Source organism: Apteryx rowi, unplaced genomic scaffold (assembly GCF_003343035.1).
Source record: "Apteryx rowi isolate R43461 unplaced genomic scaffold, aptRow1 scaffold_581, whole genome shotgun sequence".
Taxonomy (NCBI): domain Eukaryota; kingdom Metazoa; phylum Chordata; class Aves; order Apterygiformes; family Apterygidae; genus Apteryx; species Apteryx rowi.
The window spans coordinates 361,957-381,554 of NW_020450851.1; the positions used below are offsets into that span (position 1 = coordinate 361,957).

The 19,598-nt window shown below is 40.5% G+C and overlaps 1 protein-coding gene across 8 annotated transcripts in view; it reads left to right on the plus strand.

The window, feature by feature from the left end:
• Positions 1–19,598, plus strand: part of GRAMD1C (GRAM domain containing 1C) — a 58,878-nt gene that overhangs the window by 35,391 nt on the left and 3,889 nt on the right. For 3 of the 8 annotated variants that reach the window (XM_026082560.1, XM_026082563.1, XM_026082567.1), the window contains 9 exons: positions 1,166–1,284; positions 2,420–2,540; positions 6,515–6,674; positions 13,408–13,554; positions 14,386–14,504; positions 15,125–15,267; positions 17,011–17,114; positions 17,872–18,051; positions 18,861–18,956. In XM_026082560.1, the coding sequence (XP_025938345.1) occupies positions 1,166–1,284; positions 2,420–2,540; positions 6,515–6,674; positions 13,408–13,554; positions 14,386–14,504; positions 15,125–15,267; positions 17,011–17,114; positions 17,872–18,051; positions 18,861–18,956 (1,189 nt within the window). The remainder of the gene's footprint in view (positions 1–1,165; positions 1,285–2,419; positions 2,541–6,514; positions 6,675–13,407; positions 13,555–14,385; positions 14,505–15,124; positions 15,268–17,010; positions 17,115–17,871; positions 18,052–18,860; positions 18,957–19,598) is intronic. The other 5 variants (XM_026082562.1, XM_026082565.1, XM_026082566.1 and 2 more) reach the window with 3 other exon arrangements.

Consider the following 19,598-nt stretch of genomic DNA (forward strand, 5'->3'; position numbering starts at 1 on the left):
GGGGGGCGCGCGTGCCTGCCACACGGCTCAAACGTTCACGGTGCGCGTAGGTGAGCATTTACATTTGCGGATTATCTTTTGTTTGTTCGTCTGTCTAAAATTGCAGGTAGTGTAACACTCCGCAGGCGGAGCAAGGAGGAGGGTAGGATCATTTAAAAGGCCTTTAAATAATGCATGGGTATTTACTGTGATCATTTCATGCAAATAGTAAGCAGTACTTGTGTTACTGCTTCATTAGCAAAGTTCTGTTCCCTTGATCAATATGGATTGTGGCTGAGGCACATTTTCCAGTGCAGTGTGTTTCTTTAAAGATTGCTAGTATCATTCTCTGAGCTCTGTTTAAATCCCATTCTTTGAGCCATTGACAGCCCAGAGGAGTGGACTTTGAAACCAGTTGCTTACTTTGCAGATAGGAGTTTGTCATACTTTCACTTTCTTAACTTTCCTGATGATCTGAGAGAACTTAAATATATCCCACTAATTGTGGGAATTTGTAGAGTGGTGCAGAGGGAGAGTATAGCAGAAGAAAAGAGTTGCTGGCTGAGAGTCAGGTTAACAGTCAGTTTACTGAATAAGGCAATCCTCTCAGGTAAAGGAAGTCTGGCATTTTTCCAAATCCAGTACCTCCCATCCCACCTCAGCAAGATGGACAGTTGACTGTCTCTAGATGCTGCTGTCTCTAGTGACTCAAATGCTAGTCTGTCACCACTTGTAAAGTGCTATCATGAGGAAACAGAGGCGTATATCTATTAAGCAGTTTGTCCAAGGTCAAAGAGGGAATCTCTGCTGTCTGCTAGCTTCTGGTCTTGTCTTGTGCCATATTCCATGGAATTCAAGAGGGAACTATTTTGAAGGTAACTGTGAAAATGTTGGTGATGAATTAAGAAGTTAGTGGTGGCTAGAAGTGTATTGTTTTTTTTCCTTGAAATAACATTTTTTAATGTTTGCCTTTATTTGTTGAACAGTGATGGGTTGAGCATGGAGTAGACGGGAGTCCAGTTCCCCAAAATGCTGAAATCCAATCTTGAAATGCGATAGCTAAGTGCTTTTAGTCCTTGTCAGAAGTGAGGTTAAAGGCTGTGGCATAATTTAAACAACTTACCGTTTTAGCTGCTGTGCCTTACTGTCCCATACTGCAGTTCTTGACTAGCTTACTTTCTTTCAGAGACTGACCAGGCAGGAATTCTGGCACCTGGTACACCAGAGCTATGGCTCTGAGCTGGGCCTGAATACCGAGGAGATGGAGAGCTTTCACTCATCATCTGAGGACAATGGGCAGTCTCGGTAAGAGCAGGTTATAAAGCTAATGGAATACTCATGGAGAAGCAATGTCCTTTTTCTTAGAGATTCTTTTTTCCAAAGTGCTGCTGTAGCCTTACCAGAAAGGTCAAACCTAGAATAAAAGGATGCAAAGAAAACTGAACATGAATAAAAACTTAATTGTGTTTATTGTCTAAAGTATTAGGTGCACAGCTGAGGCCCCTTAGGGGAGGGAGATAGGAAGAATTTGTTTTTCCTGGGTCTGCTTGTGGAGAGGGCAGGATATCTTAAATATTAGCCTTTTTCATGATAATATCTAGCCAAGATCTATATGTCATTCAACAATATGGAGGGGCAGTCTGGAATAGGAATCTGTGTGATATTCAGACACTTCCTCTCCTCCTCTCTTCCATGGAGACTGTAACTCTTTGTTTTCCTAAAGTCTATCTGGTTTGTTTTAGATAGCTTATTTTTGTATTGTGTTCAGTTTGATTTAGGAAGTTAGGAGAATCTAATTGTATATGGATCTTTAAAAAAAGAAAAAAATTTTTTCCTTGGCTTCTTGGAACAAACACTAGCTTATGAAATTTCAATTTTATTTTAATAGTGAGGCTTTAATTTTGAATATATGTGTAAATAAGTAGCTCTAGAAAGCTGAACAATGTAGCTTGTCTCTTTTTTACTCTTGTGTTACCTGAGTGTGTTAGAAAAAAATCCTCCAAGCTCACTGTAAGCTTCAAAAGATGTTCTATTAAATATTTCCTAGACATTTTCCATGAAAATACACTACTATGCAACTCAGTAATAAGGGATGCAGGAAAAACTTTGTCTTAAACTTTCTTAAAACATTTTTTTCCCAAATTTGGCCTAGGCTACCCGGGTTTAGTGTGTTCCCACAGCGCTCACTTTCTCTCCAATTCATGAGTGTTTGGGTTTATTAACCTTATAGGCAGAAGCTGAATTTTGAGAGGTAGTATGGGTGAGGAACATGACTTGATGGGTTAATGAGCTGGATGTGGAAAGAATGAGTTGGTAGTCTTAATATTGGATGAAAAGCCATGGTTTGTGTTATTTAAAAAAAAAAAAAGGGTGGGTTTTTTTTTTTTGAGCTATCAAAACTGAAAAATTGAAAACATATCTTCCTTTTTGCATTGGACAGATCCAGTGTTTGTGATGATTCTGGAGAAAAGGATGAAAAACTACCTAAAATGACTGGCTCAGCTCAGGAACCCCCTCTTCAAACAGATAGAGAGTCGCTCAATGGGGGCACATTGCCAGAAGTAAGTGGCGACACAGCCTTTCTTGCTACTTGTAGCTAATAAACATGTATAATTTGTACATTTATACAAAAGGATAAGGGTGCATGGGGCTGACGCCTTCTAAAATAGTCTGTGAAAAATTGTGATAGTCTAGAAGGCTTTCACAGCACAGAAATTGAACATGAATGTCTTTAGACTGCAAGAATGTCTTTTAGACTTTTGGCAATTGAGAAGGCTGTGCTTTTGAATTTGAGCAATGAACAAACATCAATGTCATATCACTAATTCACTGCATAACCTGGCTAGAACATAGTGAGGCTTATGCCTTGGTCTTCTAAGATGTAGAACAAAACAAACCATGTTTTAGCCACCTTGCTAGGGGCCCTGTGCATTTTTATGCAAGTGTTTTATGAAATTAATGCTTTTGTTCACTTCCAACACTGTATTGCTTGCTCTGAGACATTTGTCTTTAAAGAATATCTCCTCATATCCTCCTTTTATCTCTCCTATAGATGAGGTTTATTAGAGGGTAGTTTATGCTTTGCATCCTTGCTTCTGGAGGTTAACTCTAGTCTGTTGTGAATCTATGAATTTTTGTTTTAATTGAACTTTCGTGAATGTTTCAGAAAGGATGGGAAAAAAATGTTGGTGTAATAAAGATGGATTTTTCCCTCCCCTTTTGGGGGATTAAAGCTGAATGACCATGGTGTTTCTTTCACGATGTTGTGTGAATTTGTGTATATGATGAGCTGGTTGGAAGAGGACGTGCCTTAGGGGTAGTATCTGAGGTGTTCAGTGTCTGGCACAGTCATTGGGGCTCTTAAGTGCAGTTGTACTACAAAAAAGTTACAGACACTTTCTCTTGGTTAATAGATATCCTAAGGGAAATACCCTGGTTGGGGGGGGAGGGGGGAATAGAGCATTAAGGCATCTCTTAAACTTAATTGGGGTTGGGTACCTAATTGCTGTCTCTGTTTTTGAAAAATTGGGGAGGGAGGAAAGGAGAGGCTTATAGTCCTTGACTATCATATAATTCTTCTGGCTCTTTTTACTTGCTAAAACTGATTTGGGTTAAAGAGGCTTTAAAGGATTTTGCAGAAACCAGAGTTGATGAGTACAGACTGATATGCAGCAAACAATACTGGTGTTAGGGTTTGTCAGAAGTCAGGTGTTAAAAGCTTAGTAGGATGATGGGTAACCTTGATGGAAATCCTAGCAGAATAAAACGGGGTTTCTGGCGAGCTGTTGCAGAGGCCTGGGAAGATTGTGAATGCTGCTGGGATTTGGGCTGTTCAGGATAACTAAAACCTAACCAGGTAGCCTTGTCTGGGATATTTTTTACAGTCTTATTTGCACAAGGACAAACCGTTTTAAAATACCTGCTCTGTCTGGAAAAGGTGTTTTATGTTTGCCTGCTGGGTGGTGCTCCCAGAGATCTCCCTTCTAGGTTCCAAAGCTAACTGGGCATGTTGGTAAACAGAAATGTCCAGGGATTTGATCTGAAAGCAGGGAAAAATCCTGAGATTCTGCTCTGAATAATCTGCCTTTAAAAAGACCTGTAATTAAAGTGTAGCACTGCAATCTTGATAAACATTTAACTAAACTGTTTAGTTTACTGTTTCAGGTAACTAAAATACATGGCTTGGTTTAGCTATAGGTGTTATTTTGTATTTCTCAGGAATGTCAACACTCTCTCCAGAGCCCAGGATTATAGTATGTTTCTAGAAGTACCCGGTCAACAGGAGGGGATGGTAGTGCTTAGAATACATTTATCCAGAGGCCTTGCGAATGATGGCACAAAACTTGATTAATGATCCTTCAAAGATTCAAGGGAAACAGGTTTACCTCTCTTACTGCTCTGACAGGCAAAGGAAACTAGGAGCTCTTTTAAAAGGAGATCTGAATTAATGGAGGGGTTGGCTGATATTACTGGAATTGTCTTGGAAAAAATAGTGTTGTCAATAGCTGTCCATTGTTGACTRCAGAATGTCTGTGTGTAACACTGGTCATGGCATGTGTGCTTCTCTAAGTGTAGTTCATCTAAATGCAGGCAACACCTTTTACTGCCTGTCTTTTCAGCCACCTTCTTCCACCTCTCTTAGGGTGGGAGACCTGACAGAGTTCTACTTCTGGAGCCTGCTGTTCATAGCTAAAAACAGAAAAGCATTGACGCAGAGCTTGGCAGTATTAGACTAGCTCAGGAGGTAAATGTACATAAGGAAGAAATAATACAGCCTTAATTCCAGTTGATGACTCTTTAAATCATTAGACTCTTTAGTGTTCCCTCCACAAAAAAGAAAAAAAAAAGGGGGGAGGGGGGAGGGGAAAAAAAAGGGAGGAATAGAAACAAAAAAACTATATTTAAGAGCTGCAGCACAGATGCTTCAAAAACCTCAGCAGAAGTTCCCTTTTCCATGAAATCTTGAAGGGATTTTTCTGTAGAAGTTATTTCCCCAGTCTTCTGACTTGAACCTGACTTTCCTTTTTTGTGCCTGGCAGAGTGGGGCTGCTCTTATAGTGCTGGTCTGAGCTTCACCTATTCATCAGATCCCTAATCTTTATCAAATACTGTGGCTTGGATCTGTGTGCTACCTTTCAGGCGAAATGTTTTGCCAGAATTGGCTACTTTCTCGCTTCCATCCTCATTGGCATGGCATTTTGACATAAAATGTTGGTTTCTGTCTTAGTTCCTATTGTGGAACTGAGAATAACTTCAGCCATGGTAGTTCCTTTCAATGGGAACATTTGTTAATTGATCTGCTTTTCTGATGCAGCCTTCCTTTTCTCTTTTGACCTTGAGGGAATATCTTTGCCTGCTTATACTGCAGTCAGATGCATGTCTGTCTGTTTTCCAGCCACCCACCTTCTGTTAACGGTCCCTCAGTTGCACAAAAAAGTAGACAAGCTTTATTTTGAAGAAAGCTTAGAAGTACAGGAAGCATCACAATTGTTTAAGTAGCTAATGCACTTGCTTTTTTGAGTTAGTGCTGAGTAATTTTTAGGGAAGACAGTATTGCAGATGAATCAGAACTACTTAGTTGGGAAGGCCTGATCTTATTAATTATGATCCATGTAACCCAGTATTTGGAGGCCCGCACTACTGATCTCTGACTGTTGTTCCTCTGAAGGCAATGGGAGCTTTGAGGAAAAGTTTAGAATAAAGACCATGGCTCTTAGCTGGTAGCCAAGCTTTTAGGGTGATACTTTAAGATACACAAGTGCTGTACATGAAGTTTCACTAGCATACACTTCTTGAAGTGTATAATGGCATGCTTTGGTAAGCTTAGTCCACATGTATTAAAAATCTGGGTTCAAAGTTGCATCTTTGATTCAGTAATGTTTTGGAGGATGTCCTGCCTCTGTGTTCGAGATTCTGTGTGGGTTTTTTGTTTGCTCTGTGTGTGTGTGTGTGGGGGGGGGGGGTTGTTTTGTTTTAAAACCTCTACAGCCATCATACTCTATACCTTTTGTGTGGCCAAAGGCTAGTGGAGCCATATAAAATGAGCATTTTTCAAATACATAATTTGGCTTATTTAATCCTGCTGACAGGGGAAGTCCTGCTTACTTTTGTGTTTTCTCTCAGGATTGTTGGACCCTTTGCTAATACCCTACCATTAAAAAAGTGAATAATCTGGTTAATGGGCCAGTAAATGCTAGTGCTCGTGCAGGAAAAGGGACCAAACTTGCTGGTGGGTGCAAGAGGTCTGGGTGGGGAGTAAATGGCTTACCCCCCCACCCCTTCTATAGCAGCTCTTGGTATGACAGTGCAGATGAGCAAGTCTGCCTTGTTACCAGGGTGAAGTGGAAGAGTCTGAAATAAAGAGGGGAGGCTGGCCGTGGTAGGGGAACAAGGGAGGGATTAGTACTTGACTGTGTGATAAGTGAGCAGATAGAACTTGTGGCTTCCTTTATATGACTTTCTCCTTTGAAAGTAACTTTCTAACTTTTTTTTTTGTGGCCAGTAGTTATTGATGCCTCTTTCTTGGGTATCTCAGGTGGAGGAGTCCCCAAGTGAGAAGCAAATAAAGAGCCCGCTTCCATCTTCAGAAAGAAAACCTGTTAATCTACTCAGGAGTAGGTCCTCAGAAAAGTCCTTGGATCTGAATGAGAATGAAAACCTTCCAGAGAAGAGCAGTGCCTCAGACAGTGAAGAAGGTAAGTCTAACAGTTGGGAAGTGATATGACAAACTGACTCCCATGATTGTCCTCTCTTGTGGAGCAAGTTAGAAAGCTTTTTGTCATTTCTAGCAAACAAGTTTCACTTGTTTCACAGAACTGCAACAAGAACTCCTTGTATCTTATTCCATTTCTAAATTCAACACTGCTTGGTTTTTTTTAGAACTAAAGCTGTAGTTTTGTTTCTTTCCCATTTGACTGGTGAAGAGTTGCTGATAATTTCACTTTTTCGAAGTTTAAGTTATTTCTTAAAGATTTCTGTTGTTTTTTTTCACTTTGCATGCTGTCACCAGAGTTTCAAATATCTTCCCTTCCTTGTTTTCACTTGGGAACTGAAGGGAAGCATTTCAGGCTGCTCTGAAGCTTCTGTAATATCTCTTCTTTTCTTTTGCGCTTCTACTTAAGGCATCTAGTTTTCAATGTTATCAATGGAATGAATTGAGGAAGTCCAGGCAAGACAACTTCCAGCTGTCAGGAATGTACTGTGCATGTTCTGAATCCTGCTCTGAAGATGAAAAACCTTAAAATATTAAAGATATCTTAGAGCAGATTGCATTTTTGCATGCCAGCAGATTTAGTATCTTAGTGGATCCTATTCTACCATCCTCATATTTCATTGCCCAGTGGAAGACTAGAAGGAGCTTGGATACTGTAGTAATGTAGTGAATATAATTTGGCTGTGTTACATGCTTCCTTTCTAGTTCTTACCCTAGAACAGAAAAGTGTAGCTGTATGTCTCAGTGTTTTTTGTACGGGGTTTCATACTATGTTCTGAAGGAAGAGTAGGGCTGGATTGTGCCTTGCCTTGATTGTCATCCTTGACTGGATGACAAAGATTTGTGCTGAATTCTGTGGGTATTTGTTCTGTGGTTCCCAAAAAGCCCCTGACAGGTCCAGCTCTCTTAAGGGTGAGCATTCCCCTTACTGTGGGGAACTCTTTTGTGCCAAAGGGCCATAGCTGTTTGAAGTGCTGATGTATAAGCTGTGGTGGAGGTTCTGTTAAATATCCCAAGAATGGACTCTGTAAATGCCTTTAGTACAAGGTGCACACACAACCTGAGTTGATTCAAAAGCCATATGGGAAGGTGGCAAGCAAAGTGAAGGACAGAAAAGCTCAGCAGCAGTGTGCTCAGATGTAGCTGAGTATTTCTCTCATACAGAGATATAACTTACTTTCATCACATGTTGGCAGGAGTAGAACAGCATAGTCAGTTGAGGCCAGTTCTTAATCTGGCCAAGAAACTCTGCACCTCATCCCTTYGATCGGAGTTGGCAATTGAAGGTCCTTGTGGAAGCTATTAACTTGGCAGCATGGGAATGTCCAGGAAGGCTTCTAAGTTATAGATTGAATTGGCCACCTGAAGTTATGATCTTTGCCTGAGGATATACTTTATAATTAGTTAACTTTTCTTTTGCTCACCAACATTGCTTCTGTTTTCACTTGAGTTCGAATTTCACTTGTAATGCATGTTCAAGTTGTATAATTTTTGTGAGTCTGCATACTCTTAACAGGTTGCTGTGTATGCCATATTCCTACACACTTAAGCTTCGCAAATTGTTTCCTCCATCACAGGTATATCTCCTAGAGCAGCAGTAAGCTTCAGCCTTCTTATGTTTTAGATATTTTGTGGTTTTCCTATCCTCTCTTCTTCTTTTGGCTTTTTTTTTTTTTTCTTTTGTGGCAAAGATCTCCAGTGTAACTGCAAATAGTCTTTGCTGCTGTTTACCTAAATAATAGTAGCAAAGACTAGCTGTCATCCCTGTGTTGATGTTGAGCAAATAGAATATACTAAACTGGAGATGTCTCTCTTTAAGAGAACTGGATTCATACTGCTTTTCTTATTTCTCCTCTCTCCCCCAAGATGAGTGGTTTTTGTATTCAGAGCAGGATTTTCTAGTCCTACAACATGTTAATCTTTTCTGATTCCCCTCTTCATGCTTAGAATTTTTTTTCTTTCTGTTTCTCTGTCTGTTTTCTATTGCAGTTGTCCCCATACTCTTACAAGGTGAATTCCTTCATGCAAACGAAACTAGCTTTCCCACATGGCAAAGGTTTACCCATGCCGATTAATCTCTTGTGTCCTCTGGCTCATACTCGGGCTGCCCACGGAGGCCTTCTGGCAAATAAGGTGAGGGGCAAACTGAAGACTGTCATTCTCCAGCTCCAAGGTCCAAAAGCCAGAACATCAGAGCCTTCGCAACACGAGTGCCCTTGTTCTAGGCAATTCTCATGCTCCTTATGGGGAGGGGGGTCTCTGTGCACCATTGGCTTCATGGAATGCATTTTGGTGCTTTTGTTTGGTTTCTTAGGGCCTAAGTATAAATCTTGGGCCATGACAAAAGCTTTTTGGTTAAGCTAAAAAACAGTATCTGCAGCTTAAGTCTAAATTTCAGAAAACAAATTTTAGCTCAAGCATAGAATATATATTCCCAAAATAAAGCCAGCAGATTCTGAATTTTTTCAAGTGACTATGCTTTGTATGCATGCAACTGTGATGTGCGGCAGCATAAAATACTTCAAAGAAAGAAGGGGAAAGCTTGAAAAATGGAAAACAGGTTTGTTTGTTTTCTGTTAGAAAGCTTTACTATGTATGGGGACATCATAAAATTTCTGAACACTCTGCATAAACTTGTCAGACTTATTGCACTGTTTGCATTAATATGCACTCTAAATGTGCAATCTGCAGGAAAGCATAACTGTTTAAGCTGTGGTACTGCAAGTTGGATATAGTGATGGTTTGTCTTTTCTTGCAGATGGGGATAGATGGGCTGAAAGGGAAATATGGAGTGGTTGAAATGAGTTCAGCCCTGTTTATTTCAAGATGTGAAATTCTGCATATACAGTGTATGTAAAGAAGAGTAGTCCTGTTATCTTGCTGACGTTAAGCAAACTACTGAAAGTACATGTTCAATGTATAACTGTCAAGTATTTGTTGCTTTGGGGTTTAGAAATCTGAGTTGCATAAAGGCAAAAGGTATAAATCTTATTTTGTAAACTGAGAAAAGCTGGTATTCTCACAGAATTTACTCAGTGCATCTTCCCAGTGAATTTTACACTAAATTTTTAGAAGTATAGGAGAGTTCCTTGATAATGGTTAGTACTGCTGCTATAGTCTTGAAATAGGTTGTATGTGAAACATGGTCATTCTAGGAAGAGATTTTATTGACTTGATTTTTTGGGTGTTTCTGGTTATTAAGGTCTCCAGTCGGCATGTTCTTCATGCCAATTTCTGTGTAAATACGTTTTTTCTCTCCTTTTCTGCCCCAACTCTGTGGACTGGAGAAATCAACCCTCTTACCGATGTGTTTGACAGTCTCTGCTGTTGGTTCAGTGTGGTGGTGGTGGGTTTTGTTTGTTTGTTTGTTTGTTTTTTGCTTGTGGCTTGCTTTTAGCTTTGTAAGCTGTTGGCAGTTAATGGGAGTTGGAAGACTAGAAACAACTCTTTTTCCCTCCCTCCCAACTTTGTCTGTCTTGTCTAGCACTGCAGATGTTTTCAAACCTCTGCAATCACTGGCACATAATGGTATTATATCCGAAGAGTATTTCACAGCTTGCCTTGCAGTGATGAAAATGACCTTGTGAAGTGCAAGACAGTAGTGGGGGAGGGAACAGACTTGCTGTCTTTATGCTGAACCAGGATGCTCTGGGTGATGCACTTGTTTCTGGATCTTGGTCACTAGGGAGCCTAACTTAGTCAGAATAATCTGATGTTTTCTTACCATCAAATGGTATCTCCGATTCATCTACAAGTATACTCAGGCAGAGAAAGCTAGCAGTTGATTATCGCATACTGCTGAGGGGCTAGAATAACATTAAAAGTTAAGGGCTTAGACTAGTGTCTGCAGAAGTAGATACTTTTTGTTCATAAACGCTATTTCTAAGTCAGCCCTAGGTAATCTGTAAAATGTTTGATGTTGCTCTAGTGTTTTGATAGATAAAAAGTAGGTAGGTTTACCTGTGTGAGTTTAAAAACAAACAAAAGGTAACAGTAGACAAATGTGCGTGTTACTTGAAGCAGAGACAAGCGGTTAAAGCATTTTATTCTGCCCAAATTGCAAGTGGGTAAACTTTACATTTGTTCTTAGTTGTGCCACTGCTTCTGCCCACTGATTCATCTGGGCCTTCCGCAGGTGAACTCGGAGGCCCAGATGGAAGTGATTTGAAGCTTGTTGAGCTGTTGCTGCATGTGGTGAATAGCAGCTTCCCCAGATGTGGCATTCATAGAAGCATGAACACATGCACATTCCAGGCCTATCGTCTGAAAGACTTTCAGGCTTTCTGAAAAACAGCTGTTTGAATCGAAGCATCCAAAGTGGCTGATGAGCCTGATGTATCAACCTCAATTTGAGCTTGGGTTTTCTGAAAATACTGTTTTGTGTGATAACACCATGGATTTTTCAAGAGCTGACAGACTGTATATAAAAACATCTTTTTGAATGGATACTTTTTAGCACTTGGCAGCTCACTGCCTGTCTAATCATGTTTCTAAGAAATAGTCAATACATAGGCAAATCAGGTAACAGGAACTTTTGTGTCTACAGAGTAAAAGATATTATAGACCATGAATGCTCTCACGTAAGAGCAAAGTGATCAGAATTCACTATAGCTTAAGGCTTAGTGCAAGGAGGAGACACTTTTATGCTTGAAGAGAAAAATATCCAAGTAGCAAAGTCTGGACCTTAAAATAATAATGCATGGGCTTTCAGCATATAAGAAGCTGCTGTGGCTTATCAAATTACAACATATCAGCACAAAAACTATATGTCCTCAGGTGTTGCGGGTGAATGTAAAATTGTTTAATCTAGCTAAGCCTCATGGGGCAAAAGTGGTCTGTAGTGTCTTGCATTTGCTAGCACATAAACAAATAGCTGTCAAAGCTCATTTGAATTATGGTAACTTGATAGTGTCTGGGCCTTTGTATTTCTCAAGTGGTAGCGATGATTCCTTGGGCATGTCAAAGGCCAGCTGAGTAAATCTCAACCAGAGTGAGTAGCTGATGTGCGGTGGTCAGAGGGCATGTCAACACCAAAGTATCTGAAGCTTCTTGTCTCTTAGTAGGAGATCGGAAGGGGGGAGTGCACTCCAAAATGGTAGAGGTCTATAATGTTGAGGACTTACTAGCTGAGGTCAAACTTACAGCTCACTCAGAGACTGAATTTTGGTGGAACTAGGTGCATTCTTTGAGAGGAAGTACAGTGAACATAGGCTGAGAACCCAAGCTGAATTTCTGGCTCCCTGCAGTACATTTCTACACAGCGGATGCTGTATGCTAGCAAATACTGACTACACAGTGGTTGGTTAATGGACCTCTTAATACATGCTCACTTTCTGTTCTACCCTGCAATTGAATAGACATTTCATAAGCAGAACATAGCATAGGCAGGAAGTCCATCTCTTGTGCAAGCATAAAAATAGAGCACTTAAGCTTCACTTCTGGGGTCCTGCATTGAAGCTTGATTAGGTCAAAGATTACTTTGTTTTGAGACAGATGTTTGAATACTACAGAGCCTTCTAACAGGCTAGAAGAAATACTAGAATATTAGTCTGCTGGGAGTCGGAAGTGACTTTCATTGGGGAATTTTGGGGAATTTTGTATGGTGTTTAGTTGCTACGTTTACATTTATCAATACTGACTGCTACAAAATAGTAATGTTTTAAGTGCTGTAACCTTAGCCTATAGGCAGCTTGTGAACTACAGCGTGATATTCAAGTTACCTTTTCTTTGGTGGCTGGCATTGACCTTTGCTAGCCCTGAGCATTCATTTTTATCAGTTGAAAGGTTAGTTGTCCTGACTTCTGTCTCACTTCCCCAAGATTTGTTTTCAGTAATGTTTTTTGGTTTTGGTGGTGTGGGGAGTGTTTTGGGTTTTGGTTGGCTTTTTTGGTGACAATAACTTAGGATAGACTTATTTCTAAAACATATGCAGATTGAGTTGGGGCTGGCACAGGAAGCCACTTTCTCTTCAGGATTATAATTCTATCCTACATCTTTTGCAAGAGTGGCTGAGAAAACCACAAAGCTGAGTCATACCAGCAACCATCAAGAGGCAGAAAAAGCAAAACTCAGTGTTGCAGGCACAATAAACCATTGGGGTCCTTGTCAGTGGCTTGAAATAGGGGAAGATGAGAAGGTGTCTCGGTGTACTTTTCAGTACTGTAAACTGGAGCAGGACACCTATTGTATTCTGCTTATAATAGAAGCAGTTTGGGAAAGGGTGCGTTTATGTGAGTCTGTAGCTGGTCCCCTGGAACATGGATACTACAGATATAAGTTAAAAGCAATGCTCTGAAACGAGCCACAAGTAAAAATGAGAACTAACATGCTCTCACTATCCTGCTTGCTTTGACCTGTGTCCTTCATGCGGTAGACACACATATTAAATGAAGAACTTTCATCTTCCCAAATGTTTCTTATAGGATTAGTAGAACACTGAAGGGAGAACTGAAGTGACAGGACTGTGTGATGTTGACTTATCAACTTATGTTTGTAAAGGGAGATAATTGGGGAGAGCTAGAAAATCAGCCCTAGGCTTTGCTTTTACAGACAATCTGCTGAACTGTGACAGCAGCTCATTGGTTGTTAGATTTGAGACTGAGAAGCAATTGCTGATGCAAGCTTGGGAAGGGCTTGAGCTGTAATAAAGCTTAGAATATTAGGAAGTTTTTACAGTGTTGCTCTTCTCTTAACCTGATCTCTCTGCCTTTCCTTAGCAGTGAAGGAGACTGTCTCTGAGAATGATCTCTATGGGAGACTTTTTATAAACAGAGTTTTCCACATCACTGCAGACAAGATGTTTGAAATCCTTTTCACCAATTCCCACTTCATGCAGAGGTTTCTCAGTTCCAGGAGTATAGTAGGTAATATATGCTTCTCTTCTGTCTGTGTTATAAAATATCCTGAAATTTTCAACCTCTGAGAAATGTTAAATAGGGTTGAGTTGAACTTTAGTTTCTCCTTGCTTTAAAAGTGAATTTTGCAATTCTAATGTTCTACTATGAAAGAGAATATTTAAAGCTGGCCTGTTTGTGTAGATCAGTTGTGTTTCAGAGTAGAACCTCATTTCACAGCATACCACAACATTGCAACCATAATGCCTGATCTTTGGGTAGGATATTAAGTTGTTGCATTGTGTGGTGTATTTTTGATCACATTATGTCCCAGAAATAGTAGAATCTGTACAGCTGGTGCAGAAGAAATTGTTGCATCCTCCTAAATGATGCTCACAGGCTTTAATTTTCTGGATGAGTAAACTTTATTCATTGAGATCGTAAGAACAGAAAATTAAGTCCAAAACGGTAATATTTATTCAGTGTCAGCTTTGAAGGCAAAGTGGCAAAAGCTTTAGGAAATGCTAAGTGAATCTATTCATCTTAAGCAGATGGGAAATGGCATATTTTCATTTACTTGCTTACTCTCTACACTCCTCCCCAAGTTTGTCCCTTTCAGTAGCATCAGGTTCAGCTACCATATTTCCTGTCTCACTTTTGGTCATTCAGTGAACTACAAATTGCCCTTTTCCTGCAAGACTGCAACCATTTAGAGCCAGTTTACCATGCCTCTATCCCTGCTGCTGTTCTTAAACTGGTTGTGGTTGACTTTGATATGAAAGGATAGAAATAATGCCTTTAGCTAATTTAGTACATGATGCATTTTTGTGTGTGATTTAGCATGCATAATTTGTCATCTAGATGCTGTATCAACTCCTTGGAATAGAGATACCAGTGGTAATCAGTTGAGGACTTTGACCTACACTATAACAATTAACAATCCACTCTGTGGGAAGTTCACAACTGCGACTGAAAAGCAGGTACTGTGTGTGTCTGTTCAATGTCCCCTAAAGTAAGGGAGAGGTCAGCTCTGTAATCTGTCAGATCTGACTGTGGAACAGAGTTCAGTGAGCAGAATGTGGCTTTGGAGTTTAAATATAGCATCTCCAAGGGTGGTTTGCTGTCCACCTTGCCCTTAATGAGCAAATGTTGATGGAGTTAGAGAGGCAGGCTTTCTACCTTTACAGATGGCTGTAAACTTCTCCCACAAACTCTATGGGAAGAAATATTAGCCTCTTATTGTATGAATTGAGGGGGAAAACAGGGGGGTGGGATGGAATTAAGTGTTTTGGGAAAGGTCTCATAGCTCAAGCTGAAAGCAGAGCTGTGGTTGTGAGGCAGTGGCTCATCTTGTATCTTGCACTGAAATGCTAGTGGGGAAGGAGGTTAGTACCACTGCTGCCTATATTGGCTCTAGTTGGAGGCATCTTCTCTTTCCCCACCCAACCCATGCTTGCCATTCTTTACCATTTTTGTGATGCTTGGTCAGGCTTTTTACTTACTCCAGCTCACTTGAAGATGGTTGTTCTAGTCTAAGGAATTCGGGCTGAAAAAAGGAGAAATTGGACACCGTTAATATAACTTTCTATTTTATGGGTAGGTCCTGCATAAACAGAGCCAGAAAGGTCAGTCATATCAAGTGGATGCAGAGGTGCTGACCCATGATGTCCCTTACCATGATTATTTCTACACTGTGAACCGATACTACATCAGCCGCACATCCAGTCACAAGTGTCGATTACGGTGAGCTAGAGTGGTACGGAGTGGGAGGGGAGAAGCCAAGGCATACATGTTATAGGTCGCTGAAATGAAAAGATCTGCTTATGATGTAGGTTAGGCCAGTTCCTTTCAAAGCTGGAGATCTCTTCTGGAAAATAAACTTAGTGTCTCCTGTCATATTTGCTGTCATTGGATCTGATTATTTCAGTGAGAAACAAGCTCTTGCATCGACTGTACAAGGTACAGAACTCATCTCCAAGAGTGTGGTCTGGGTTCTAAACAGCCTTGTGGTTTTTAGAGTGCAGTTGTCTAAGTGGAATAAATTAGAGCCAGGTAAGATATTTTTGATACGTGGTTTCTGAGATATCATTGCTAAGAGCCTACAGAGGAGAATGGTTTCCACAGGGAGCTGAGAGGGGAAATGGAACATCCCTGTCTTTGCAATGAGGGTACTTGGGAACCAGTCTTCATCATTAGATTCCTGGTAGATGAGGGAGTCTTAAAAGATACTTTCCTTTCTTTTCTCATTTGTCAAAACCAAAATGCCAGATGCGATCAAGTTCCATGTTCACAGTATTTGTCAGACTTTCTGATCATGTAAAATAAAAGATCTTACTAAATACAACACACAAAGCTACTAAAATTTACAAGTCTTGATTACCCAGAAAGGTAGGCAAGCCTGGATTTCATTCTGGTTTATCTCAGGCTATGACAGTGCTGAAGACTAGCCCTGTACCTGCAGGGGAGAGGGTGAAGGGGAAGAAAAGGGTCTTGGGCAACCCTTCTGAACGACTCCTAGTGAGTTATTCTTCCTCTTTGAGGGCTATATTTGTCTTCTGAGACATGACAACCATAGGGTAAGAGCAGAAACCTTAGTTTGAATGCGGTATACAAAGCAAGCATGTACAGAACAGAAGGTACAGCCTGTTGTTAAAGCTGGCTTTATGTACTGTGTTTAAAATGGGTCTAAAATTTTATTTGAAACATACTGTTCTATTAGACTAGAAACTCAGTGGGTATAGGTTAATTTGGATGCATTTTTAAAGTAGCTTAAAAGTGTATTCCAGTAAGGTAAGATTTTTTAAATTATTATTTTATTTTAAATAAATCGGAATCACTTACCCTTTTGTCCTTTATGGAGTGCTTTGAGATTCATTCAGTTGTTAGGACCAACACTCCGAAGGATTCCTATTCCAATTCCTTTCTATTCTGGAAGCGTTATTAATCAACTTAACCTGGGGAACACAAGGCAGGAATGTGCCTTCCCCTCTGTCTTCCAGGGAGTATGACAGTTTAATTTCCATCTACTCTGGGTAGGAACTTGATCCTATTTAGCATTTGGTGTATGAGTGGTAATTTTGAATTTCACCTGCTGCCATTGCTGTGCCCATGTAAAACCTCATGTATACACATGTAGAATAAAAGGCAAGACTTTCTTATCTGAAGCCTATTACATGTTTTGCATCAGTCAGAACACTTTGCAGAGACAAGTTTTCTCTGCTGCTCTGAGTCTGAAAGGAAAACAAACTTCAAAATGTTTCCCATAATTCTAATCTCCTGAGGCTTTAGCTAGATATGTTATCTTTGCTAGTGTCTGTCTGTCTCCCTGCTTCAGTGTAAGTGTTACTCAGATGGAAAGCCAAGGCAGTTCCAGTTGGTATTTCAGATTATGGACATATGCTAGAGGCCTGCTTCTGATGAGAGATCTCTGTTATCACTTTGCCACCTAGCAGAGCACTCTTTTCATTATTCCATTCTGTTTATTAGGGTTTCTGCAGAAGTAAAGTACAAAAAACAGCCTTGGGGCCTTGTCAAATCTGTAATTGAGAAGAACACCTGGGGAGGCATACAGGAGAACTTCAAACAACTTGGTGAGGCTTTTCCTCTTTGTGATGGAATAAGGAGGCTGTCTTCCCTGTGTATGTCTTCATGTCTGTCAAACTTGATTCCCTGAGGAAAGGTGTGAAAAGAAGGCAACACCAAAGGAATCTCCAAGTCAGAAGTTCCTCTCCTCAATATACCTGCAAAGAGAAGCCTGGTGGCTTAATGCTAACAAGGGGCTCCTGTAGACCTTGTCAATTCCTGCTTTCTGAAGGAAGCAGGAGGAGCAGGAGAAAAGCTGTTACTCTGAACTGTGTGTCTGTCCTTAATCCAATTATTTCCTTGATCATGGGTGAGAAGAGAAGCAGTGGCACTTGGCAGACTCCCTGGCTACGTCTGCATCACTTCTAAAGTCTTGGTGATCTTCATATTCCCACCTCCCTGTTGAGCCAGTCGTCTGTTAACAGCCTGTCCAGCTGTAGCTGCAGGCTTTACAGTCTAACACAATTCCTAGTCTCAGTCTAACAGCATCTTGGGAGGTGCTCTTCCAACTGCAGCGTAGCATATCCAGTAAACCATCCTGCATAAGATAAATATGTACATTGTATCCGAGAAATATGTTAAGTGCAGTATAGCAAAGAGGTTGAGTAATACAGGTTAAAGTGTAATTTGTCAGTTACCTGCTTTAAGTTCACTTACCATAAGACGCACCTATTTTTCTCTCACTTACAATTTGTCTTCAGCGCTAGGCTTTTTCCAGATTTCACTTTCAAATGGAAAGTTAAGGAGCCTTGTTTTCCGCTGCAGAATCAGACCTGCTAATGGAGGAATATGCAATCAATCAATCCATAGAAGATTCTGGAAAATTAGTTGCTCTAAGACGAAGACGACGCACTTTACACCGGAGTCTGGCAGAGTCACTTCCCAAACGCTCTTCCCAGCACTCCTCTGGTGACATGGGACTAGAGTCACAGGGCAGCATAGTAGGTAGGAATTTTTATATCAGATGTTGTCCAAAAAGTGTGTTCAAGAAAGCTTTTTAATTTTTAAATTAAAATGGTGCAAGAGAAACGCTTGCGTACATATTACTCTCACTGTCTTCATCTAATTGGTGTGATAGCAAATGCTTTAGTGTGTTCAAGCTTGTGTAAAATAGATTTGGGGCATGCATTGTCACTTTATGATTAGCTCATGCAATCAAACCTAATCCACCCCCCCTTTTAAAAAACAAACAAACAAAAAAACCCCTCTTAATGCTGCACTAGAGCTGCCTAGAATTGAAAATGAGATGAGATCAGAAATAAATTAAACCTGATTTTTGAGAAGTTGCTGAAAAATGTATTGTTTTATTTCTTCAAATAATTAGGTGCCTGAGTCATGAGAAGCTTAAGCTTCATCACCTCTTGGCCCTAGCATCTCATACCCAATTTCTTTTTCATATTAAACAATTCATTTTCTGTTTGCTTTGTAATTTCTGGGTCATTGAAGCATTTCTTGCAGTTCCACCACCACTAAGCACAACAGATTGGCTTGAATTCATGCATGGTGTACAGTAACTACTCCTACAGAGATGAGGAACATATGTGCACTAATGTGTGCCAGAGAATGCTGAATTTCATGACACAGGTTGAATTGTGAACGCTGAAGCAGGAGCAAATGCCCTTTTTGAAAGAGGGGAGACAACACTGAGCGTAGCATCAGAGAGAATTTGGATTAACAGCATATGCAATGGATTCTTTTTCCCTGAGATTACTTCCAAAATGCTTAGCTTTGCCACTGCTGCTCCACCTTTGCAGGTGAGCGTGTCTGTGTTGGTGCATGCTGCAGCCTTGATGTATTCCTCTTCTCCAGGGCAGGAAATACAAATATCAGGAACTGTTTTAGGAGATCAGGTAATTCAGTTTAAAGATGAGCCTGTCCACAGTGGTGGATGACTTCTGTTCTGTTTGGAGAGGACATGTATACTTCCGCTTGTCCCTCACTAGTGTCAGGTCCTGTTGTCTGATGACTATCAAATGCTCTTCACTCCATTGTAAGGCTCTCCTCAGGCTGATGCCTAAGCTAAGTTGGTAATTGTGGGACAATTTAAAGAAGAATTTGACATGGTCATTGATTGGTAGCAAGACCAATATGTCCAGAAGAGCAAGTGGAAGAGAGCTACACTGCAGGCTGGTATCTCTGCTAGTGTGACTGGCAGCATATGTGCTGAATGAGTATTAGTAGTGGGATGGACTGTTGCATTCTCAGGATATCTGGGCTTACAGTGAACATGGCCCAGAGCTGTGGTCTCTGCACCATATCATTGCTGGGGGGGGAAATGCCCCTCATGATGGAAGGGTCTGACTGTCCAGCTGACTTGTCTGAGCTGGCTGCAGAAATGACTTCTGGTGCATCAAGTGAATGTTGGGGAGTATCTTGTGCACCAATGTGATCTGTTGTCTTCTGTTGAGCTATTCTTGGTGAAATGCTGGGCACTGACGTGTATCTGCAGTTATCTTTTAGGAATGTTCTTGAGTTTCTTTTTTTTTTTTTTT